Source organism: Sceloporus occidentalis, unplaced genomic scaffold (genome assembly GCF_023333645.1).
Source record: "Sceloporus occidentalis isolate IW3139 unplaced genomic scaffold, rSceOcc1.0.p SCAF_135, whole genome shotgun sequence".
NCBI classification, from domain to species: domain Eukaryota; kingdom Metazoa; phylum Chordata; class Lepidosauria; order Squamata; family Phrynosomatidae; genus Sceloporus; species Sceloporus occidentalis.
In genome coordinates, this window is record NW_028317115.1 from 201,854 (window position 1) to 223,743 (window position 21,890).

General features: G+C 35.4%; 1 protein-coding gene across 4 annotated transcripts in view; it reads left to right on the forward strand.

Moving 5' to 3' along the window:
* Positions 1-21,890, forward strand: part of LOC149281319 (slit homolog 2 protein-like) — a 146,592-nt gene that overhangs the window by 102,864 nt on the left and 21,838 nt on the right. Inside the window, exons 7-19 of one of the 4 annotated variants that reach the window (XM_089499425.1) lie at positions 3,541-3,612; positions 5,944-6,107; positions 7,112-7,250; positions 11,905-11,976; positions 12,509-12,580; positions 13,724-13,795; positions 14,752-14,895; positions 15,049-15,212; positions 15,986-16,009; positions 17,675-17,692; positions 19,628-19,778; positions 20,173-20,247; positions 21,524-21,667. In XM_089499425.1, the coding sequence (XP_089355551.1) occupies positions 3,541-3,612; positions 5,944-6,107; positions 7,112-7,250; positions 11,905-11,976; positions 12,509-12,580; positions 13,724-13,795; positions 14,752-14,895; positions 15,049-15,212; positions 15,986-16,009; positions 17,675-17,692; positions 19,628-19,778; positions 20,173-20,247; positions 21,524-21,667 (1,311 nt within the window). Of the gene's footprint in view, positions 1-3,540; positions 3,613-5,943; positions 6,108-6,663; positions 6,676-7,111; positions 7,251-11,904; positions 11,977-12,508; positions 12,581-13,723; positions 13,796-14,751; positions 14,896-15,048; positions 15,213-15,985; positions 16,010-17,674; positions 17,693-19,627; positions 19,779-20,172; positions 20,248-21,523; positions 21,668-21,890 lie in introns of all 4 variants that reach the window. The other 3 variants (XM_089499423.1, XM_089499422.1, XM_089499421.1) reach the window with 3 other exon arrangements.

The window sequence follows — 21,890 nt, forward strand, 5'->3', positions numbered from 1 at the left end:
AATGTATTGGCATCATGTTACAGCTGTTTCCTCTGAAAAGGCGTAAGAAGTAGAGGAGAGTCCGGTTCTTGAGAGCTTACAATCTCTTAGAGTAGTCCTTGAGCCACTCAAGCAAACTTTTTGGTATTCTGTATGACTGCCATATTGTTAGCGCAGCAACTATGGAGAGGAGATATTTTACTAATCTTCATAGAGCCGTTCAAGGAGTGTAGTTTTTCGTACTGAATCAATATCACCTTACTTAAGTATTTGGATTGTTGATATAGCACAAAGGTTGCCACGCCAATCTGAATACATTTAAATTATTATTATTTATTATGATTTATTGTTTTATATAGCGCCAAAAAATTCCGTAGCGCTGTACAATAAATCTTTGTCTGGATTGTGCTATCATTCATAATCTAAGTTTAAAATGAATGTTAAAACACAAGTATTGTAGTTCCGCTTATTGTTACTGTATAAAGTAGTGAAGGTTACATGAAGGTTATGTTGGGTTAGCGTCGTTTTATCACTACCAATATCATCAGCACTATGTCTGGAGACATTCAGGACCTTTCATCACATTTCCGGGGAAGGATAGATTTAGGGGGCATCATCTCCCCCACAACAGCATCTAAAAAAATGAATAATTGTGCATATATAGGTTTAATTTTTCTGGTCCCTCTTGGCGCTTAAGAGACTATATGAGTTCTACAGCCTAGCGCCTTTCAATGTAATTGAATTACAATCCTCCTGTACGATAGAAAGAAATATTTTTATTATTTTTTTTATTTTATTTTTTTTTACATTTTATCGGGCGCAATGAACGTCTGTTGTTAATCTATTTTTTTCCATAGCATCTTATGAGAATCTTACTTTTAAGCTATTTGAGATATATTTATCTCTGGCATTAAATCCAGCCCAATAAGTCAACTATATCTCCTGCTAGATGAACATTCTTCAATAACCTTATCATTGATACAAAGAAGGAAATCTATTATAAAAAAATCAGCTTCAAATATATGGCAGTGCTGTGCATATTGCAAAATAAATTATTAATACTTACATTTTTCTTTTTTTTAATAGAATTATTATGTAATTTCCTACAAAATGTTCGTCACCTTTGTTGAATCCTTGCGAGATAATAGATGTGGCTTGATTACCCTTTATGATGAATTTTGTTTTTGTGTCTTTTGATTCAATTGGGCTAATGACTAAAATTTATTATAAGAATTAAGCCATTAATGTGAGGCTAGTTGTCCTAAATGACATTGAATAAATAATAATAATAAAAATGTGATAGATAAGTTGGCCACTTAGTCTTTTGGCAGAAAAATTTACTGATGTAACGGCACTACTTATTCCACAAAAAACTCTATTTAATTAATATATTCTTCATATTAATACATTTTAATATTATGATTATGTCATTATTTTTTTTAAGAAGAAAACATTATAGTTTTTGGAAAAAAAAAATACCTATTCTATCCATTGGTATCATCAAAATTCCACTAAAAATAATCTCTTACAGTCATACACAATGGATTTAGGTGCTTAGGGGGTCTAAAAAGGGGTAAAATATTTTGGACTTCAACTGACAACTTGCCCATAAGTATTACAAGAATTAATACAAAATTAAAGCAAATCAAAGACAGGGCGGGTATTTGACATTGGTTCCAAATGGAGGCTAGTGTTCTGTGTCAACATTTTGAAAATCAAATATTATTTTATTTCAGAAATTTGCTTCCTATAGTGCCAGATTTAGGGAATAAAATTGTCCTCTTGGTTTGAGTAGGCATATACTATCTCAAATCAATATTTGTCACACATAATATGTATATATATATATATATATCTCATATATGTTAGTAGAGTGGTTGTGTTAATCTTCCTTATGGAATCATACAGTATAGACCGTATATAATTTCAAGTGAATTTTCTCTGACTTTCACTGAGTTACACTGACTTCAACATATAACAATAACTGCTATTGCCATTAAATAATGCAACATTTGCAAATGTTTAAATATCAGAAGCTGAAAAAAATATTCAATTAAGATACTGAATAATCTTTAGGAAAATCTTTTAGTATTGGGTAGGCCTACATATAAATCTCTACAGATTGTCTACAGTTGACCTATGGTTCCAAGTGATGAAACACGTGGACCAAAAATATAAAAAAATAATAAAACCATACGTTTTGAAAAGACTGAAAATTGAAAAAAATGTAATATAAAATATGTTAATGAAAATACGGCACATAAAACTTCTTTAAAAAACATACTCCAAAACAACTAAAATTTGACCATCTGGACATTATAACATTTCTTCATTCTTCATCATCTTCTAAGTACCATATCTCATTATACAGAAGTAGCACTGATGGGAGCCGTTGCAGTTTAATAAAATGAAGCCATCTTGGGGCATGAGACACAATCGTATAGTGCAGGATTTATGGTGCCCACACCCATATCTGTTGAGTAGAATTCTGCGGTCATCGGTGGGTGGTATCTCAGATCACCCCATGAAGAGCAGAGCAGTTTGGTTAATAAGCTTGGAAGTGGGAGTAAGTCCTTGATTGGAGGAAGACTCACTTGCGGTTATTACTGCGTAGAGCCGCATTTACCTCATTGGCTCAGTCACTGGCCACCTCCTTGAAGCTTCATATAATCTTCATCTTCCATGACTTGCGCCACATTTAATCCAAAGACCTCTCCAAAGTAAGGCAACTTCCAGGATGGCTTCAGGTGATTATGTTCATAAGACTACCTTCTGCATACAGTTAGCTTGTTTCTTTATCCATGATTATCTTCAAAGCGCACAGAGTATTTTCAATTTTATCGTGCTTTGACTATTTTAGATTTTTTTCGTGTTTTAGTTCTACTAATTAACTGTGTTGTATTTTCTTGTCTTCTTTTTTTTCTTCCTCATCGAATGCCCTAAAAGCGCCACAGCAAACGATAATTTAAACTTTACCGTCCACTTGTATTATCTTTTTAATATCTTTACTTGTTGACTTTGGTATTTTAAAGTATATAAAACATTGGTACTAACGTTAGCAATATATAAGTAGACATTTATTTATAGAAAATGTTTGTCTTTTGGAAATAATATAGTATAACTGAACCATACAGGTAATGTATGTCTATTTACGATGTTGTATGAAAAAACTATAGTGTAGTTCCTTGACCCTTTTTTGACTTTATGCTCCCACAGGGCACCTGCTTCCAAAATGTCTTCATGGTACTCATTTACCGACAGAACTGTATTAATTGGGCGTACAGCTAGAGTTTTTATTGGTATCACATTGAATAAGTGGAAATAGCCTGTGGGAAATGTAATGCAGACGTTAAAATATTTCAAGCTAATCCAGCGATATCTTTAGTTAAGGTTCATTGCAATTAATATGGTTGCTGTGCCTGATTATTCATCATCGAGGAAACATGTTGAACAGATTTTTCAAACAATAAATTTTGTGTTTTCAAATGAAAATAGACAAAAGTATAGCAAATTGCGTTGTTGCCTTAGGGGTACTGACTTAATCTCTTTCATCTTTTACAGCACTCTCAACAATAACAACATCACTCGGCTTTCGGTGGCGAGCTTCAACCACATGCCCAAACTCAGAATTTTGTGAGTGGTTTCTGATTAATGTTATTTTTTTTTTATGTAACTATGAAACTTGGTTGTTATTGCCAAGTAAACAGAACTGATTTTAAAATATATTCAATAAAAATTGCTTAAACAACTAGTCATTTCATAAGCTGTCAACGTTGGCCGGTGAAAGTATCGCTAATAGGTGATCGACGGTACAACTTCCTACCTGCAGTCAAATGGGAAATACTTGGTGGTGTTATTAATCACGTCTAAAATATGTTATTTGGGTTTATATAAATATTTAAATTAAATGATCGATATATGAATTGGAGGAAAAAAATGTACTTAAAAATAGTTGAAAGTTGCTTTTTTTGGAGAAAAAAAGAGTAATTGTTTTTTTGCCTACACTAATGTTTTCCAGCTGCTCAACAGTCTAGTAATTATATATATATAATATATATAATACAACTAAATTGGATTTCAAAAACATATGAACATTCTGGAATAATTTAATATGGAGAACAAATAGACTATCAGGGAAATGCAGTAGCCTTATTTTAAACAATCTTATATAATCTAAAATTATTTTTTGAAGCACAAACAAAAACTGTTAGACTAAAGATCCCTAACCTCTATTGACAAACTAAGAAAGTCAGATTTAATTTATCAACATAGAACTTTGGTGAGTTGTCAGCTTTGATAAATGGGGAATCTTTTATGCTTTTATTACTTTCCAACAGGGGAACCTAATTAAAAAGAACTAGGTTTCTGATCATCTATGTAGCATGGAATTAGCTCTTGAGATTGAGTGGGATATTTTCAAATTCATTCCAATTATTTTGTTTGAATGGACAGGATCCACTGAAAAGGGCTAAGGTGCTATTACTTTGTCGGGGACAATTGTAAGAGCAAAAATACATTAAATGTAGAATTCAACTATTCACCTTATTTAAGGGAAAATACAAAAATTGCTATTGCCGTAGTGATCCTGAAGATGATAGTGTCCTCTTTGTGTCTCACTTTTTATTGGCCAACATTTTTTATAGAACATTGCGAGTCGCATACATTTTCTTCAAGGTTTCAACGGTATGTTTAGAATAGACCCTTAATATCTTATGTTATTGTGTGCCTTGTTCTACGAATATGTTGAATTACATAATACAACCTATTGGCGTGAAAGTTTTGAATGTAACACTGGCTGAAATTCCATGATTTGATTATTTAATATACTGGCTGTACTCAAATAGTTCTTACTTTGTTGTCCGGTGAATCCTTGAGCTCTGTATAAAACAATGTACTTTTCGTACTAAACTATTAGTATGCAAAAAAATGCAGATAAATTGTCCCCGTCATTTAACCTTTTTATCAATTTCACTCCTATTTTTATAACAACCCCATTGTACAGCGCTACGGAATTTGATAGCGCTATATAAAACAATAAATAATAATAATAATCTGTGTAAAGTAAAAGCAGCTTCTTCAGCTTGTCCAGTGACCATTCTGGGTTTATTAAGGACTTTACTGCAGTACAAATATTTTTCTGATATGTTATTTGTGTAAAGTGTACTTGCTTCTTGGTATCGGGAAATTATTTTGTGCTGGCCCCTGTACCGATACTTAATTCCCATTGCATTGTCACTTAAATCTTTTAATTTTAAGCACTGCATTGATCACAGGTCCCAGTGGGCCAAGAGCAACTAATCCCCTTTTCTTTGATTAAACAAAAAGAGAGGAAATCAGAAAGGGGATACGAGGGAGTGTTTTATATTGAATTATTCTGCCTCGTTCAGCATAAAAGGATTTTGCAGACAGTTTCTATAGAGACTAATAAAGCAAGACTTACTGATATTTCTAATTGGGAGCCAAATCTTTTATGACCTTTTTATCTTGCTGTCAATGTGCTACCCCCATAGAGCAATTTACTTGAAACTTGTTTTTGTTTTTTGCCCTCACTCCACTCTTTTGTTCCGTTTTTGCTACAAAATTCAACAACTGTTTTTCAAGCTCTCGTGTTTTTTTTGTTTTTTTTTGGAGACAACTGTAAAGAAATAAGCATGAAACTGTAGCAATTGCTTTTTTTGATGTTGGCAAACGTGGCTTTCTGCCCCCCCCCCCAGATATAAATTAGATTTCACAGAATCTGCTAGAGAGAAGTTCATAAACAGACCAAAAAACAAATGCAGTAAAGGAGTTTTAGTTCTGAAAGTAATAATATACATTTTATATTTTTAGTTATTAAATATATATATATATATATATATATATATACAGTTAACCCTTTGATTGCTGTGAAAGTTTACATATTTCACAACAGAATATTAAAATGATTAAAATAATTAATAGCGGACACATTTTTTGTTCCCATAGCCGGCTTCATTCCAACAACTTGTATTGTGACTGCAACCTGTCATGGCTGTCCGACTGGCTACGACAGAGACCCCGAGTTGGGCTTTATACTCAGTGCATGGCACCCACCCACCTGAGAGGACATAATGTCGCCGAAGTTCAAAAACGTGAATTTATCTGTAACGGTAAGGACGTGGGGGAATATCATGAATGTCTGCTTTGATCTTAAATTGGAAGTCTAGATATGTCGATATTCAGTTACTTTTAGAATCAAACAAGATCCCTTTTATTGTTTTGTTTTTAGTTGTGACAGTATTTGATAATTAAGCACATTATAACGAACAAATGATTCGGCTGAAGTAACCAATAAGGTTTCCCTTGAACTCTTTCGAATAGAGATACGTTTTCTTACTTACGACTTAGAGAAGTACTCAATGAAACAATACTATCCAACTCTGTTCAATGAAGATGATTACAGTTTGAAAGACTAAAAAAGCCTTAGGGTTCACGTAAAGCTAAATTCAATATACAGGCAGCAGGAATCCTGGTCTGGTGACAGGCTCGTTCAGCCACTTTGTTTCTATTAGCGCTCTACTTGTTGAAATATTTTAATACTAAGATAAAAAAGAGGTGTTGACATACAATATGTCGCATTTTATCACATTTAACTCACAGACTAAGATCTTTACTAACTGGGTTTTCTTTCTCTACTTTTCCTTCCTTGCTTTTTATAACTGACAGATGAGGATGAAGGCAAGTGTGTTTTATCTCTAGAGCGTAGATTATGTAAAAACACTTTACCGCACATATATTGTAGCGAAAAGGAAATGTATTCTTGTCTATACAATATAAATGTATAATAAACATGTACGTGTGTGTATATATATATATATATATATATAGGTAAGCTATATTCACTTCTAAGGGTGCACTAGTGTAAATGGACCCATTCACTTCATTAGTGATATATATAGCTGGGTCAGGGAGCTTTGTATTGACAACATGATGGTGACCATTATTTCTCAGCAAATTCTGCTATGAACGTGTTATGAACGCATGTCAAACTTCGACATTTCTCTGGCACACACATGGACATCGATATACAGTTCCATATGAGGATAACTGGCGCTGGGGTTTGGTTATGGCTATGAGGTCCCTTAAACTCACTGTACTCCATTTTCTGTTTCAGGTCAGCAGTCGTTTAGCGTCCCCTCATGCAGCGTCTTGCATTGTCCAGTTGCTTGCACATGTAGCAACAACATTGTAGACTGTCGTGGAAAAGGCTTAACGGAGATTCCCACCAACCTGCCAGAGACCATAACAGAAATGTAAGATATAACTCACTTTCCCGGTACCTTTATTTTGCTTGTTTTAGTAAGTGGCGTGCTATGAAACTAAACGCTGTCTTAGAATGTGTAGGTCCCTGGCAAAAACTTTACTATATTAATTTCATGTTGTATAGCTTTTCATCGGGTTACAAGATTCCGTTTCTATAGCAGTAATACAAGGATCATAGTTGAATCTTCAGCTTTGCTTTATCTTAACCGATGGCTCATCCTACCGTACAGACAAAGGATGCAATATGCATTTTATAGGAACAATGACAAGCTCAGAGCATTCAGTCTATAGACAGAGGAAACAACATGATCAGAAGCGAATGCATTAAATATTTAATATGGTGGCCTTTAAGCGGAATGTTTCATCCCCCCAAACTAGAACAACATCTGAAAGCTCCAAATCTCACATCGTTTACTACTGATCTATTGATGATTCTTGATGTACTCCTCTATATCTTGCAATGCCTGCTTTGTTTTGCATGACAGTGTTCTAGAATAAATATGATTAAATATAAGAAATAGATTAATAATGCCCCCTGTTTACAAGATGACAAAATAATTTTAAAACACAGTGGTTTTTTCAGATGAATTACAAGTCCATACGGAAAATAGTAACCTCCTCCAGCTTTTTGTTTTCTCCTGTGAGGAAGTTCGGTGCTGAATTTTATTTTATGTTCTCAGAGCTAGATTGTGAGATATTTTGGAAAGTGGGTGGCTATAAATAAAAGAATAACTTATATCAAATCCCCACTCAATATTACAGGGACTTGGGAGAACTGCAGAGTTACCATCAGTTGTGTTTCTTGCTGTTTATTGCAGTTGTCGTAAATCTTAAAGGGCGCATGAGATCAGAATGTAAGAGCCATGTTCCTACCTTAAGCTTCAAGTAATAAATCACAGGTCTGTCCAGAAAAAGAACATATTTATTAGTAGCCATGAATCTCTAGGCCAACAAAGTTCCTTTATCAAGACCTTCACAGAGGTCTCTTGTGCACTGAAATGTTGAAGATGTTTTTGACACCAGAGACGATAATACAATTTTGCTAATGCCTATAGGAATGCATGTAGTATCGATTCAAAGCTAGATCACTAACCTACCATACAGGCCATAACTAACCTAGCATACAGGCCACCCTTAACCTACCATACAGGCCACCCTTAACCTACCATACAGGCCATCCCTAACCTACCATACAGGCCATCCCTAACCTACCATACAGGCCACCCCTAACCTACCATACAGGCCACCCCCTAACCTACCATACAGGCCACCCCTAACCTACCATACAGGCAATTCCAAACCTAACATACAAGACAGGCCATCCCTAACCTACCATACAGGCCACCCCTAACCTACCATACAGGCCATCCCTAACCTACCATACAGGCCATCCCTAACCTACCATACAGGCCATCCCTAACCTACCATACAGGCCACCCCTAACCTACCATACAGGCCACCCCCTAACCTACCATACAGGCCACCCCTAACCTACCATACAGGCAATTCCAAACCTAACATACAAGACAGGCCATCCCTAACCTACCATACAGGCCACCCCTAACCTACCATACAGGCCATCCCTAACCTACCATACAGGCCATCCCCAACCTACCATACAGGCCATCCCTAACCTACCATACAGGCCATCCCTAACCTACCATACAGGCCATCCCTAACGTACCATACAGGCCATTCCTAACCTACCATACAGGACATCCCTCTATTGCCCCTATATATTCATATTCTATAGTAGGCTTCTCTTGCGTTTTACAGCTTAGTTGTACACATTTTTAAAGGTCACTCTTACTTTGATTTTTCCATGTAACTTTCTGGTTTTATAGCAGCAAAATAACAACACAGATTATGAAAAAATATTTTTTTTTAAATCCATTTGAAATTGTCACTTACTGCTAGAATTATTTTATACGGTATTACAATTTATTTTCTTATTTCCCCATAACAGACATGTTTTAGCATTCTCAATGCCTTGTCAGAACAATGATACATAATACCTAATAAAATCCCCATCACACTGACTTTTATATCTCCTTTCCCCGTGCACAGTGAGGTCTAGACACAGTGCAGAGCTTTGCGGTTGATATGTAGGAAAATAAAACCGAATTTGATATTTTGGGTATAGATTTTCATGGTTACAATAATAATAAGGTATAATTTTTTTAAAATAATGCACTAATTGTATATGCTATGAAGCACGTTTCTTGGTCATAATCAGAAGAACTTTTTTTCATTGTGTATCAGTTCAAGGGATCATTATATATTGTTATTTATTATATGTTATTTATAGATCACCATCAGATTGTTGTGCAATTACAATGGGGGGATAATGTAAAATGAACAATAACTATATACAAAATGTACACAAGTAAAGACATATGGCTACAGAAGGAGGAGAGAGCCTTGCTCTTGTGAGCTTACAATCTATTAGAAGGTTTAGGTAATGAGACAGAAGGAGAGGGACTGCTTGGATGAAGAATATTTGATCGTGGCAAGGGTGATGGAGAGAAGTTAGTGTCATGGAGCGGTCTAGACAATGAACAAAAAACATTGAAGTGTGTTTTACTTCCCATAAACTAAAGGACGGTATCCTCTAATGTATGCAGGATCACCTCAATATATTTTTAACCCTAGCAGGCTCAGAAGACTCCCAGGTCCCAGAAATGTCCACTTGTTTTTATTTATTTTTTTTAGAACTTTTCTGTGTCCGCTGTGAAATCTGTATCTTGCTCTTTGACAGCTTTTATTGCCTTTACTTTTAAAAGCATATGGGGAATATAAAAATGAGCTGTCTAAATCAGTTTTATAGCTACGAACAGCAAGGCCCAAGAATCACCATCCATCTCCTCTTCTGGGTTTGCTATTTTGAGATTTTGTTCATTTATTGTCAGTGTCAGAGGCCTAACAGGCTTGTAAAGAAAAAAAAATCGAGGACAGCTTTAAGACTGTATCCTGCTTTTTGTCACATCCACGAGGCAGGTGTCTCCTACCATGTGCAGGTATCTCCTGCTTTTCGCTTTTACGAAACATTAGCACCTGTTTTCAGTAACCCAAGGAAATCCGAAGAGGATTTGTAAAGCAAAAATAGCTTTCACTGTTTATCCGCTTTACGCTATTTACGCTATTTCGGCTCATAAAATGTTTCATAGGAACGCTCCACTTTTGGAAAGCGGGGTAATTCTGTATATCCGTCATTCAAGATAACACAGGACCTTCTTCCTTCCGGAACGTACTTTAATTTATGAAGTCAAGAAACAATCTACGAACGTTTAATTGTTTACCAGGGAAACAACCTTCCTTGGAGTCAAGGAAGATTTCCTTTCTTCTGAATCAACTATATGGATTCTTAGAAGGTGAAATACTGCAACAGTTAACAATTTTGACTATTTTATAGAATATAGGGGAAAAGCCATGGCTTTGTACCACATCCCCTTGGGCACTACATAATAAAACGGATTTTTTTTTCAATTTTTTTCTGCAATGTAATATAGAAACTATGATGACAAATGGAAAAATTGTGAAATGCAATTCATCTGTTTCACGTAAAAGCGGAATCCGGAAATAAAAATGGCTCCTTTCAAATAAAATAACAATCTGGAAAATAAAATTAGAGTAAAAAATAGAAAGCTAAACAATCATTTATGTTTTCTATTTTTGCTTTGGTCCCTTTTTTCAAATGTAAAATGTGTTTTAAGTAAAAAAAAGAAGAATTCCACCAAAACAAATACAATTAAGATCTCTATGGTTATTGCACTGCAGCAGCTGTGCCAGGTTAGTACCTGATGTTGATTTCTCAAAGGCAGCACCTGGGGCCGTAAGAGGTATATTACAACAGTAGAAATGGATCAGGATAGATTATCGCCGTACTGGATTTAGGTTCTCATGAGGTTGTGCCGAGATGATTTTCTAAGGAGAAATGTGCCAGGCCAACAGAACTAACAGATGATCAAACATTAAGGTCCTTAGGACAATTTTCAATTTATTATTATATTATTATTAATATATTATTATTATTATTATTATTATTATTCAACATCCTAATGCCAAATAAACGACTCATAAATAATTTTGTACGTACCAAATCATTATTTCATACCAGAAACCATTAAACTATTCAAGCACTTTAAATTAAAGGTTTGATTTAAGTTCTTAACCGTTTCATATCACGCAGAGAGCAATGTGTTTTATTGATCAGCTGTATTTATATATATATTTTAATAGGTTTTTTTTCTGAGAAATAATTTAATGAGTTCCAGCTTCAATCAATGCATGGTTGATAACTTTGTACAGATGGAGGTGCCAAGCTATATTTTAAAATATCATGTGTTTTATTGGAATGCACATATCACGGAGATGGCTAATTGATTATTGAAGACAAACCTATGGAAGCTTCGAGGCAGTTTTCTTATATCAGTGTAATCGTTAGATTTTACTGTTAAATTTGGCCATTTTTTTTTATTCTTTTTATTTTAAATCTAATTTAAAATCATTTTCAAAATGTAAAAGGAGTAGATGCGGCTATAACCAGCGGGGCCATTAACACACCATTTTCCCCCCTAATATATCGTTTAACATTCAAGCATTTCAATTAATTGCATGGTTTATAGCTGTTATTTTCTTTTGCAGGCGACTGGAGCAAAATTCAATCAAGGTCATACCACCAGGGGCCTTCTCACCGTATAAAAAACTTAGAAGAATGTAAGTAAGAACTCACTTGGAATGAGCATTTTAAAAGAGGTCATGAGTATCTACAACATTCTCACAGATGAGCGATTCACAAATATTGTCCCAAATGCAGAGGTTATAGGTCTTTACTTTTGTTAATCATTCATAACTTTGGCGTCAGAGGAACCAGATTCCTTTATAAGGGCAATTAACAAATTGAATATTAAATTAAATGCACCCCATCGCAACTTCTGATCATCGAAACAGATTTGGTGCATCTACTTAAATTAAATTGCCACTGTTCTAAAATTTTAATGATGACATATTATCAGTAGCAAAATTGTTAATAAAAAATGTAAACATTTGAATATATTATTTTTTTATGCTTCACGGCTTAAATTGTTGTTCATAATCTATACTCATAACAAAGTTAGACTGAACAAGTTTGCTTTAAGGGTTATATGGAGTACATCATAAAAAGGTTTCTACCATATTACACTCATCATCATTCAAAACTACTTTAAGGAATGCTATTATGTGGTCATAAAACTGTTTCTAATTCCAGTGATTTAAGCAACAACCAGATATCCGAAATAGCCCCAGATGCTTTCCAAGGCCTGCGTTCACTCAACTCTCTGTAAGTACAAATGCCTCTCAAAGGAGAGTCAAAATTCCATCTTTATGTTGCTTGACAGAGATCAGCCTTCTAGGTTTTGCAATAAAATTCCTTCTGATCTGAATTACCGCGCCATCCGTTGGCTATAAAACAAAGACAGAACTGTCAGTGTCATAAAAGTAAATACGGGGTATCAACTGTCAGAGCAGACTGAAGACATTGGAGATTATAAATCACTCCTAAGCGCTTGGTTGCCTACAAAGCCACTCATTGGTTTATTGATGCCATAATACTTACAGTTATAACAATGTATTCTCAACATGCTATTTGTTCTTGTAAAATACCTAGGTGGCAAACATAAATGTAATGCAATAACATATTCCATTGGAAAAAGCACACTCTGTGTGTGTTTAATGTATGTTTGCGGGTGAATCTAGTCAAGTTTTCAGAAAAAAAGAGAAGACTTGTCCACTTCTTGTTATAGACCAAGTTCATTATGGTGAATGTAAAGGGACACTTTAATAAGTTGCAGAATAAGCCATTTTAAGCAACCACCAGTCTGCCTATACTGGGAAGAGGTATAGGCTCTACCCAGTTAATGGTAAAGGGTTATTGTTTATGCAACAATATGGGGTGTTCTAAAATCTATTTTCATTTTAGATCCACATATTAGAGACTTCAGTATTTAGGCAAAGCTGGAAGTTGCTTCATAGTTAACAAGTTAAATGTTTTTGATGGTACAAAGCCACGGATCAGGGGTAAAACAGGAAAATATATATATAAACGAGAACATAAATTTAGATCCAGAGCATGCTGCTGACTGGGCAATTGAATTGGTGCTATGGTGACAAGACCACTTTTTTATTCATAATTTCTGTTCTCATAACCATGTATACTGCTGGTGGATATTTTATTACATTTAAATAACATACTACTGGTATATTTCATATGTTTCCTTTATGTTAAATCATGCCGACGGTTGGATATTTTTTTTAATGAAATAAGTAGTATAATTATTTGGGAAAACATAATTCTCGTCTTGTCGTACCCTTGAATATATGTATTGTATTAAGCGCTGTGTAAATTGTTGTCGCTATATAAATAAAAGATAACGATAATCATAATGTGTCTAATTTACCTATGTTTCTCTATATTTAATTCCAGCGTTCTTTATGGAAATAAAATCACTGAGCTACCCCAAAATGTTTTTGATGGGCTTTTTTCATTACAACTTTTGTGAGTATTTATGTTTTGTTTCTCAATGTAGTTTCAGAATTCTGATGTAAATGAATCCTAACTCAAGATAGAACTTTGATTAGAGATTTGTTTTATCCAATTCTTTCCCATTGCATATCTTTTGTGTGCTCACCCAATTTGAAACTAACACAAACCACAAATTGTGAAATGTATAGTTGAGTCAGATTGATAAGAGAGAAGTTAGGAACATAATGTTTCAATATCTTTTTACTACACAAGTTGGGAGTTACTTAGAGATGCCATTTAATCTTAAATATGTGGTCTGTACAGTCTCCATCGTTTGTGACACCTTTTCAGCACCTGCTAACACCAGTAATGTTTTGCATTTTTAAGTAGTTTTTCATTTTTTAAAGTAGTAACAATAAAGTTACTCAAAAATTGCGAAAGCCGTATCAAAGAGGAACTATTTCAATGAGATATTTTTCAAACTTTTCTTCCATTCACAAATATATTCTGTAATCAAACCTTTAATTACTTGTAACCTCGCTTATCAATTATAGAAAAAAGTATTAAGTAGTTATTTAATATGTGACTGCTGAGACCTTATCAGGAATATTGTGTTCGGCTGTGGAGACCATGGCTTTAGAAGGATTTAAGAGAATTTAAAGAAGGCCAAAAAAGGAAGATATTTGAAACCTTCAAATGTGTCAAATATAACATCAATATAGATAATTTCCAATATTTCTTAGGGCGCTGCATTCTGGCAGAAAGAGTGTTCACGTCCCTTGTCACCGTTTTGTAGGTGAAAATGTCATGGGAACTTCTACAACCCAAAATATAAACATTTCATGAACTTCCCAAAGCTCCGCTTTTCATTGCCGGAGCAGGACGGTTCGCCGCGGCTTTAAGAAAACAAAGATTTTGTCATTCAAACTTTTAGAGTTGAATGAACATGAGCCAACTTTTTGTAACTCATATTATGTGTGGTTCAACAGATTACTTAATGCCAACAAGATAAATTGTTTGCGAGTCGGAGCTTTCCAGGATCTACACAACCTGAACCTTCTTTCATTATATGACAACAAACTTCAAACCATTGCCAAAGGCACATTTGCACCGCTCCGGGCTATTCAGACGCTGTAAGTATTGTCATAATGTCGGAAGGATCTGTATGTATAAGGGACGCGGGGGTTGTTTTTATATATAATCTGCTTATTCTTTTGCTTTCATGAAGACAAATGCCAGGTCAATCGAGAATAACATGTTAAATAATTTTCATTCACTTCTGAAAGGCATTTGGCTCAGAACCCGTTTATCTGTGACTGCCATCTGAAGTGGTTGGCGGATTATCTTCATACAAACCCTATTGAGACCAGCGGTGCCCGTTGCACCAGCCCCCGCCGACTGGCAAACAAAAGGCTCGGGCAGATCAAAAGCAAGAAATTCCGCTGTTCAGGTAATTTGCTTAGTTCAGCTACATTTTTCCTTCTTTAGTTGCCAAAAAACAGTGGTCTGAGATAGAACAACAAAGCAGCTGTCTCTCTTTCTTCTGATTTATTGAACATCATTAAACCTTTCTTTTGTTGCCTTTCTTTTTGACAAAAGACGAAGATATCAAGGGAGGCAAAGTGTATGATCAATATAGATAAGGTTAAACCTTTTTGATCACAATGTACGTCCAAAAGATATATATATATACGAAGCTGATGGAACCCAACGCAAAAAAGGATTTGAGAAGTAGATGAAGAAGTTACATTTTTTTTGTGACATAGAGAAATGCTTCCCCACTGAATGCCAAATTGTGACCCAAAAGCTGACTTTTTTGCCTTATAAGCCAACACTCGCTTTCCACGGCTTCTGATTTTCTCTACTGAATCTCCATCATATGGCGTCCAGCTGTTGCGTGCATTTTATTGGTTCCTCAAACAGGGTTTTAACTACCAGTAGAGAACTGTTTATTGTCTGTATCTCATATTAATTTATAACCAGATGCAAGGGATTATTATACCACCATTGGTGAGAAGTTATATATGTTTTTTTGGTGGGTAATTTATAATACCCTTAGGGATAAAATAGCCTCCAGTGTTTTATAATTCATTTGAATTAACACTGTAAAAATCACCAGCAATGATTTGGAAACGAGTGACATGAGCATTCGATGCAACGCAGACACCTCTTTCATTCTTTTTGCTCATTCTTCTTCTTCTCTTGTTCATTGTTCATATTTAGCTAAAGAGCAGTATTTCATCCCAGGTACGTTCTGATTCAGAATGGGATTTCCAACCCATTTGCAGTGTATCCCTCTCCTGTAGGAAATAATGCATGCGACATTTCTCGGCTGCATGGAATTTCTCCTTTGTTTAAAATGATGCAATAAAAAAAAAAAGTTAAGGATTGCGTAATTTATTGTTTTGAGGTTGTTTTCCCCAAGTTCTAAATCTGTTATTTCTTCTGTTAATTCCTGCCGGAGAAACGTTCCATCTTGAAAATGTTTTACATTAGTTACGATTGAGAGACACATATTGTCTAGCAGAGGGAGTTACTGTAGTAAAAGTTCTTATCTGCCCTCAAATTATAGGTTTCTATGGAAAGAAAGTTATATTTGTAGCCTCTGTAATTCTTCAATCCATTTTAATACAAAAATGACATCATTATTTTAATCGAAATGACCCATTGCTGGAACATCGTAGTTAAGATATAGGTTTTTGGTTAAAACATTATATTTTCTGTTTTTAAAAAAATTCCACTGAAAGTAGAAATAAAATATAATATACATTCAATTTATTCTTATTGTTGCTCAGCACACATCTGACCCATCTTCTGTCTGACAAATCTGATTATCTTAAAAGAAACCTTTACAAATCTAAAGATAAATGTTTGGGGTTTTTTTAAACTTCATTTTGTTCTTGTCCCAATATAAAAATAGTATTATAGGAAATCTAGGAGAGAAAAGCCATGTTTTCCATCGATTTAAAACACAAAGATTAACTCTTGCACGTACATGCACCAGCCCTTCGGTGGATATGTTTTGCAGACCGGTTTGGTTAATCAGAGAGGTGAAACGGGATTAGGTATAAGCATTTCGTAAACGACGCCTCGTCATTCTCACAGTGCCGAAACCTAGTTAGCCTGGCCTCTGAAATCATTTTCTACACCAGACTGAGCAAACATAAAGGTGCATTGAAGGCAGAGTGAACGCAGGTCAAGTGCAGCTTTCAAACCTCGAAATCCTCTTCACGTGTTTTATGTGCTCAGTAGCATGCGGACATTTTCCGCACACTGCTGGTTTTATTTTCTTACACAGCTCTGTTCACCATAACATTCATATAATGGTCAGGTAATGAGGAACGGGAAGACAAGGCATGGGCGGTGGGTCTCAGTTCGGGAAGCACGTATGGCCACAGATGCAAATTATCATAAAAGACTTACTTTTATGTTTTTCAGCCAAAACGTTTTCCTAATGTGATAACACTTTAAAAAATTTCACATTAAGCACCCCTAATCCATGTTACACAATTAGTAATCAATGTCACAAGCAATGTTTAGGATGAAGCCGAGAGTAGAAGAACCATAGAACAATATGGTGGTCACCATAACTGTAATATGTAACCAGGTTGTGTAGCGTAATTCCCACCATGATTGCATCCTTTCTGTACCCTGTCTTTGTCGTACCTTTTGTGCATTAACTTTATTTTAGTTTTTTTTTTAACCCTAGGCCATTTGACCGGTACTCCCTCGCCAAGTCTGTACGCCATTCAATATTTGCTGTTATTAAATGTTGGTGTTCAGTAGTCATTGTTCATATCATATTTCCAGTAGCTCTCTACCTTTTCCCGTAGAAAACCAGTCAGGGATTCTTTGATAGTCTGTTAAAATCCTATTTTTCTTTCCTTTTTTTGACCACCTTTGCTTTTGCAGGAATTCACCATTTGGGCTGTAAGTAACATGTACCGAGTGTAAAAACCTCTCGTGGTTCCTAATTTTCCTTTTCCAATCCACAGTATTTCTTATCCCAAGAGATGCACGAGCCATTGTGACTTTTCCCAAAAAAGCACCAGTTCTCCTCACACATTTTCCATACAGAAAGGGATTTATTTTTTAGAGAAAAGCGCTGACCTATTTTTCGGGTGCCCTAAGACATTTCATTTATAGGAAACATTTATAGACATTTTCTATTTCTAGAAAGATCAAAAGTAAGCACCTGTCCATCTGTTTACTCCACACTTAAATCTGATTAATCACTAATCCCAATACCATGCAATAAATAAACCCGTTTAATGGTATTTATGAATTTAGATAAGCTCACCTTATGTGTATGAAATGCGAATGGCCATCATAGGCTATTTTCCTTAAATTATCCCTCCCCTTTTGCTAGTTTAATGCTCTACTTTTACTTCTGGCAGTCTTTGTAATGCGGGAGTGGGGACAGTTAATATCCCAACCTTGCCACCCTTAATTAAAATTGTAAGTATCTCCAAATTGCAAAGCAAAATCACAAATTATAGCTTTTTTTAAACCAAAATTAAATATACCGTATATATATATATATGTTAAAGCTATGACATTCACAGTTCTCGATTAAGTGGTAAAAATAAAAGAAAATTGCATTCTGTCCTTAAAGATCAAACATGATATTCACCCGTGCTTTAGTAGAACTGGTGCTTTAAACATGAAATCCTTTTTTATCCAAGTCTGGTTTTATTGTCAAGGAAAACCAAAGAAAAGCATAGTTTTTCTTTCAGCCTTTCCTCTTCTTGTGTTCCTGTTTGATCCTCGGGGTGCCAAAGCATATGTACGGACAGTCTCTGACAATCAAGCAGGTATAACACATAACAGATAACATCAGCTTCCTTCACACCAGCCAAGGAAGTTAATGTTCACGGCAGCAGCTCGATTGCCAGAGGTTGTCTGTCTATCCTTTACCTCGAAGGATTTTAGTTGGCCTTCCAGTACTGTTGCCATAGCAGTGCACTTCCTGTTAAGAATGCTCTGCAGCATACAGTTGTCATACTTTTTTTATCCTTTACAGTTCCTACCTTTTCCTCCTGGCTCTATTTTTCCTTTGGTCCTGTCCTTGGTCTAATGGATGCACTAATGGTAACCAAGCGAGATTTTCTGTTGTGCTTGATCTAACCATGTGGTTGTGAGGTATGAGTAAAACATGGTTCTGTCAAGCACCATGGAACGTCACGCGGCTTTCTACAGCATGGCAAGCTGCTGAGGCTTGTGCTTATGTGAAATAATTAAGCCTCATTGCATGGGGAAGGGGTTAACAAGCTATTGCATAGCAATACAATGCTACCTTCCTTCATCAACGAGGTTTAGAAGGGAGTAGAATTTAGTCTCCAGAGCAGAGTTTTTTCTGGAAGAGCACCACCGACGCCTTTCATACATGTCAATGTGGTGCCACAATCTAATTGTAAAAGCTTCCTATGGTCGCATTATTGCCAATGAAATCAATGCACTGTTGGTGTCCGCGAAAGTAAAAAGATATAAATTCTAATTTTACACAAAAATTTCTAAAGATCATTTAGCAACTTTAAGATCACCAAGTTGTGCGATGCTTATTTGTTGGTAGACACAGCTGTAGACTCTTCAATGAACAAGACCAGCTGTGAAAAGCTTTAATGACTTGTATGATCCCATTGTGTGAACCTGATTGTATTGCTTTACTTTCCAGCACATATCAGCGTGGATCCTTTGTCTGTGCTCAAACCTTGACGTTTGTCCCAGTAGAGGAAAGCAACCCAAATTTTCACCTTAACCTTTTTACCCCACCATCTTCCATGCCTTGAGATCTTGAGACACAACAGACTTAATAGATTGACCCAATGTGTTTTTATAACATCTAGTTTCTTAAATATTCCATAGGCACAGAAGACTACAGGGCTAAGTTGAGCGGGGACTGTTTTGCGGACTTGGCTTGCCCAGAAAAATGCCGTTGCGAGGGGACAACCGTGGACTGCTCCAACCAAAAGCTCACAAAAATCCCTGATCATATACCCCAGTATACCGCTGAGCTGTGAGTAATTATGAGATCATTTAAGATGCTTCTCTGATTAAAAATTCTGAGATAAACAATACTTCAAAAATATTCAACAAACTTGTTGATCATGAGTACCGTAATTTATGGGATACTATATTCATATTAATCTAAATTGAAATCCTAAACCCGTTGCATTCAAATTCTGGAAAGGAGCAAAGGACAATAAATTCTGCCCATTGAAGCTCCACTGCATGAAAGGACTATTCTAAAAAAATTGTATATAGGGTTATTTTTTGTTTAAGCCATTCTCTTTGCTTATTAATTAAGGAACTTGAATGAACTGTTCTAAACCTTAAATAACCTATAAATAATGGAAATTCCATACATAATTGCATCACTGGATTGTTTTGTTGTTTTATTTCCCATGCAGACGTCTCAACAACAACGAGTTTACAGTCCTGGAAGCTACCGGCATCTACAAGAAGCTTCCCCAGCTTCGGAAAATGTATGCCTGCCATTTGAAACTTACACAACGCCTTCTTATTATTCATTTTCATATATATTCAGCGCATTGCTTATAGCCATAGGACCATTTGGCTCCAGCACAACACCCAACTAGAACACACATATCAGTGTTGTCTAAATTGACCACTATGTATTGTCTAGTAGACCTTTCAGGTTGCTGGCAAGTATTCGGTGCTTGCAGTGTGTTCCCTAAACCATACAGTTCTCCAGTATTCAGAACATTACGTGCATGCCGTTGATTCTATGCCTCATTAGAAGGCTATTAGAAAAAACATTGAAGCTAAGTTATTGGCGACTCGACGGGTCATCTGTGTCCATTCAACCCCTAGTTCCTGTCCTTAAGGCTACTGTCATTTCCAGTGCTCAGATCTTAACTTTCTCAGTTAGACTATATTTAAACTTATGTTTTTGTATCCTTTTACGACCTACAGAGAAAATAAGTTCACGTTCACTAAACAGGTCAGCGTCAGCTATCCAGAGGAAAAAAATCCAAATTTAAAACTGGTCTTCCAAAAAAAAAGAAGATCAAAAAGGCCTTTGAAAGCATAAATTATATTAAAATGTTTAGCTTGGCTTATGGCGTTCAATCTCAAGGTCAAAAAATGGATTGTGTTTATTTTCCTGATTCACTGCTTGTAGCATTTTTAAAATTAATGTCAGCATACATATTTCTATGTAATTGCGCAAACTCTGAAAGCAAAAAAAAAAAAATCTTAGATGGAGCATATTCCGGCGTATTTATATATTATAAATTCATCATAGTCACATTGTATGTTGACTTATTCTGAAGCTCGTTTTTCCATCTCGTTACTTCTAGGGCTGGTCACAATTTAGCTACAATTGCCCGAGGTCAATATTGTTGTATAAACTTTGTTTATTGAACGTAGCTGAAACCTTATTCAGGCGTTAATTTAAAATGACAGAGACACAAAAGTAAAGTATTACGACATATTGGTTATAGGCACAAACCCACCTATGATTAAAGGGGAACTCCCACCATCGTGTATATTTTTGGTTTAAAAATAATTTAAGTTTTCACAGAATATAATGTTATTCGACGACTGCATATTTGCCCTGTGTAAATAATGTAGCTCTTTTATATTGGATAAAAAGAAATTAATTATTGAGAACTTAGAGAGGCTTTTTCTAATTTTAATCACCGGTAAATAGTCTTTCTATAATCACTGTTCACTGAATCTCATGTATATTAAGTGTTATTTTGAGGCCTTATTATACTTATTATGTGTTATTTTTAGAAACTTAAGCAACAACAAGATTACTGATATTGAAGAAGGAGCATTTGAAGGAGCAAGTGGTGTCAACGAGTTAATACTGACCAGCAACCGCTTGGAAAATGTTCGCTACAAGATGTTTAAAGGCCTGGATGGACTAAAAACGCTGTATGTACATCGTGTGATTTTGTTGTCTCTAGCTTTCTACAAGAATTTCATGGTGTGACTTATGATACCGGTAGTTAGTTTGTTCCATTTTAACACCAAATAAAGCTAACACAAGGCTTTTGAGCATGAATCACTGTTGATTATCAGAAGGGTCTTACAAAGCCTGGGAACTTCCTTGGGTATGTTACCTGGAACTCTAACTTCTTCTTGTGTAGGGGCAGGG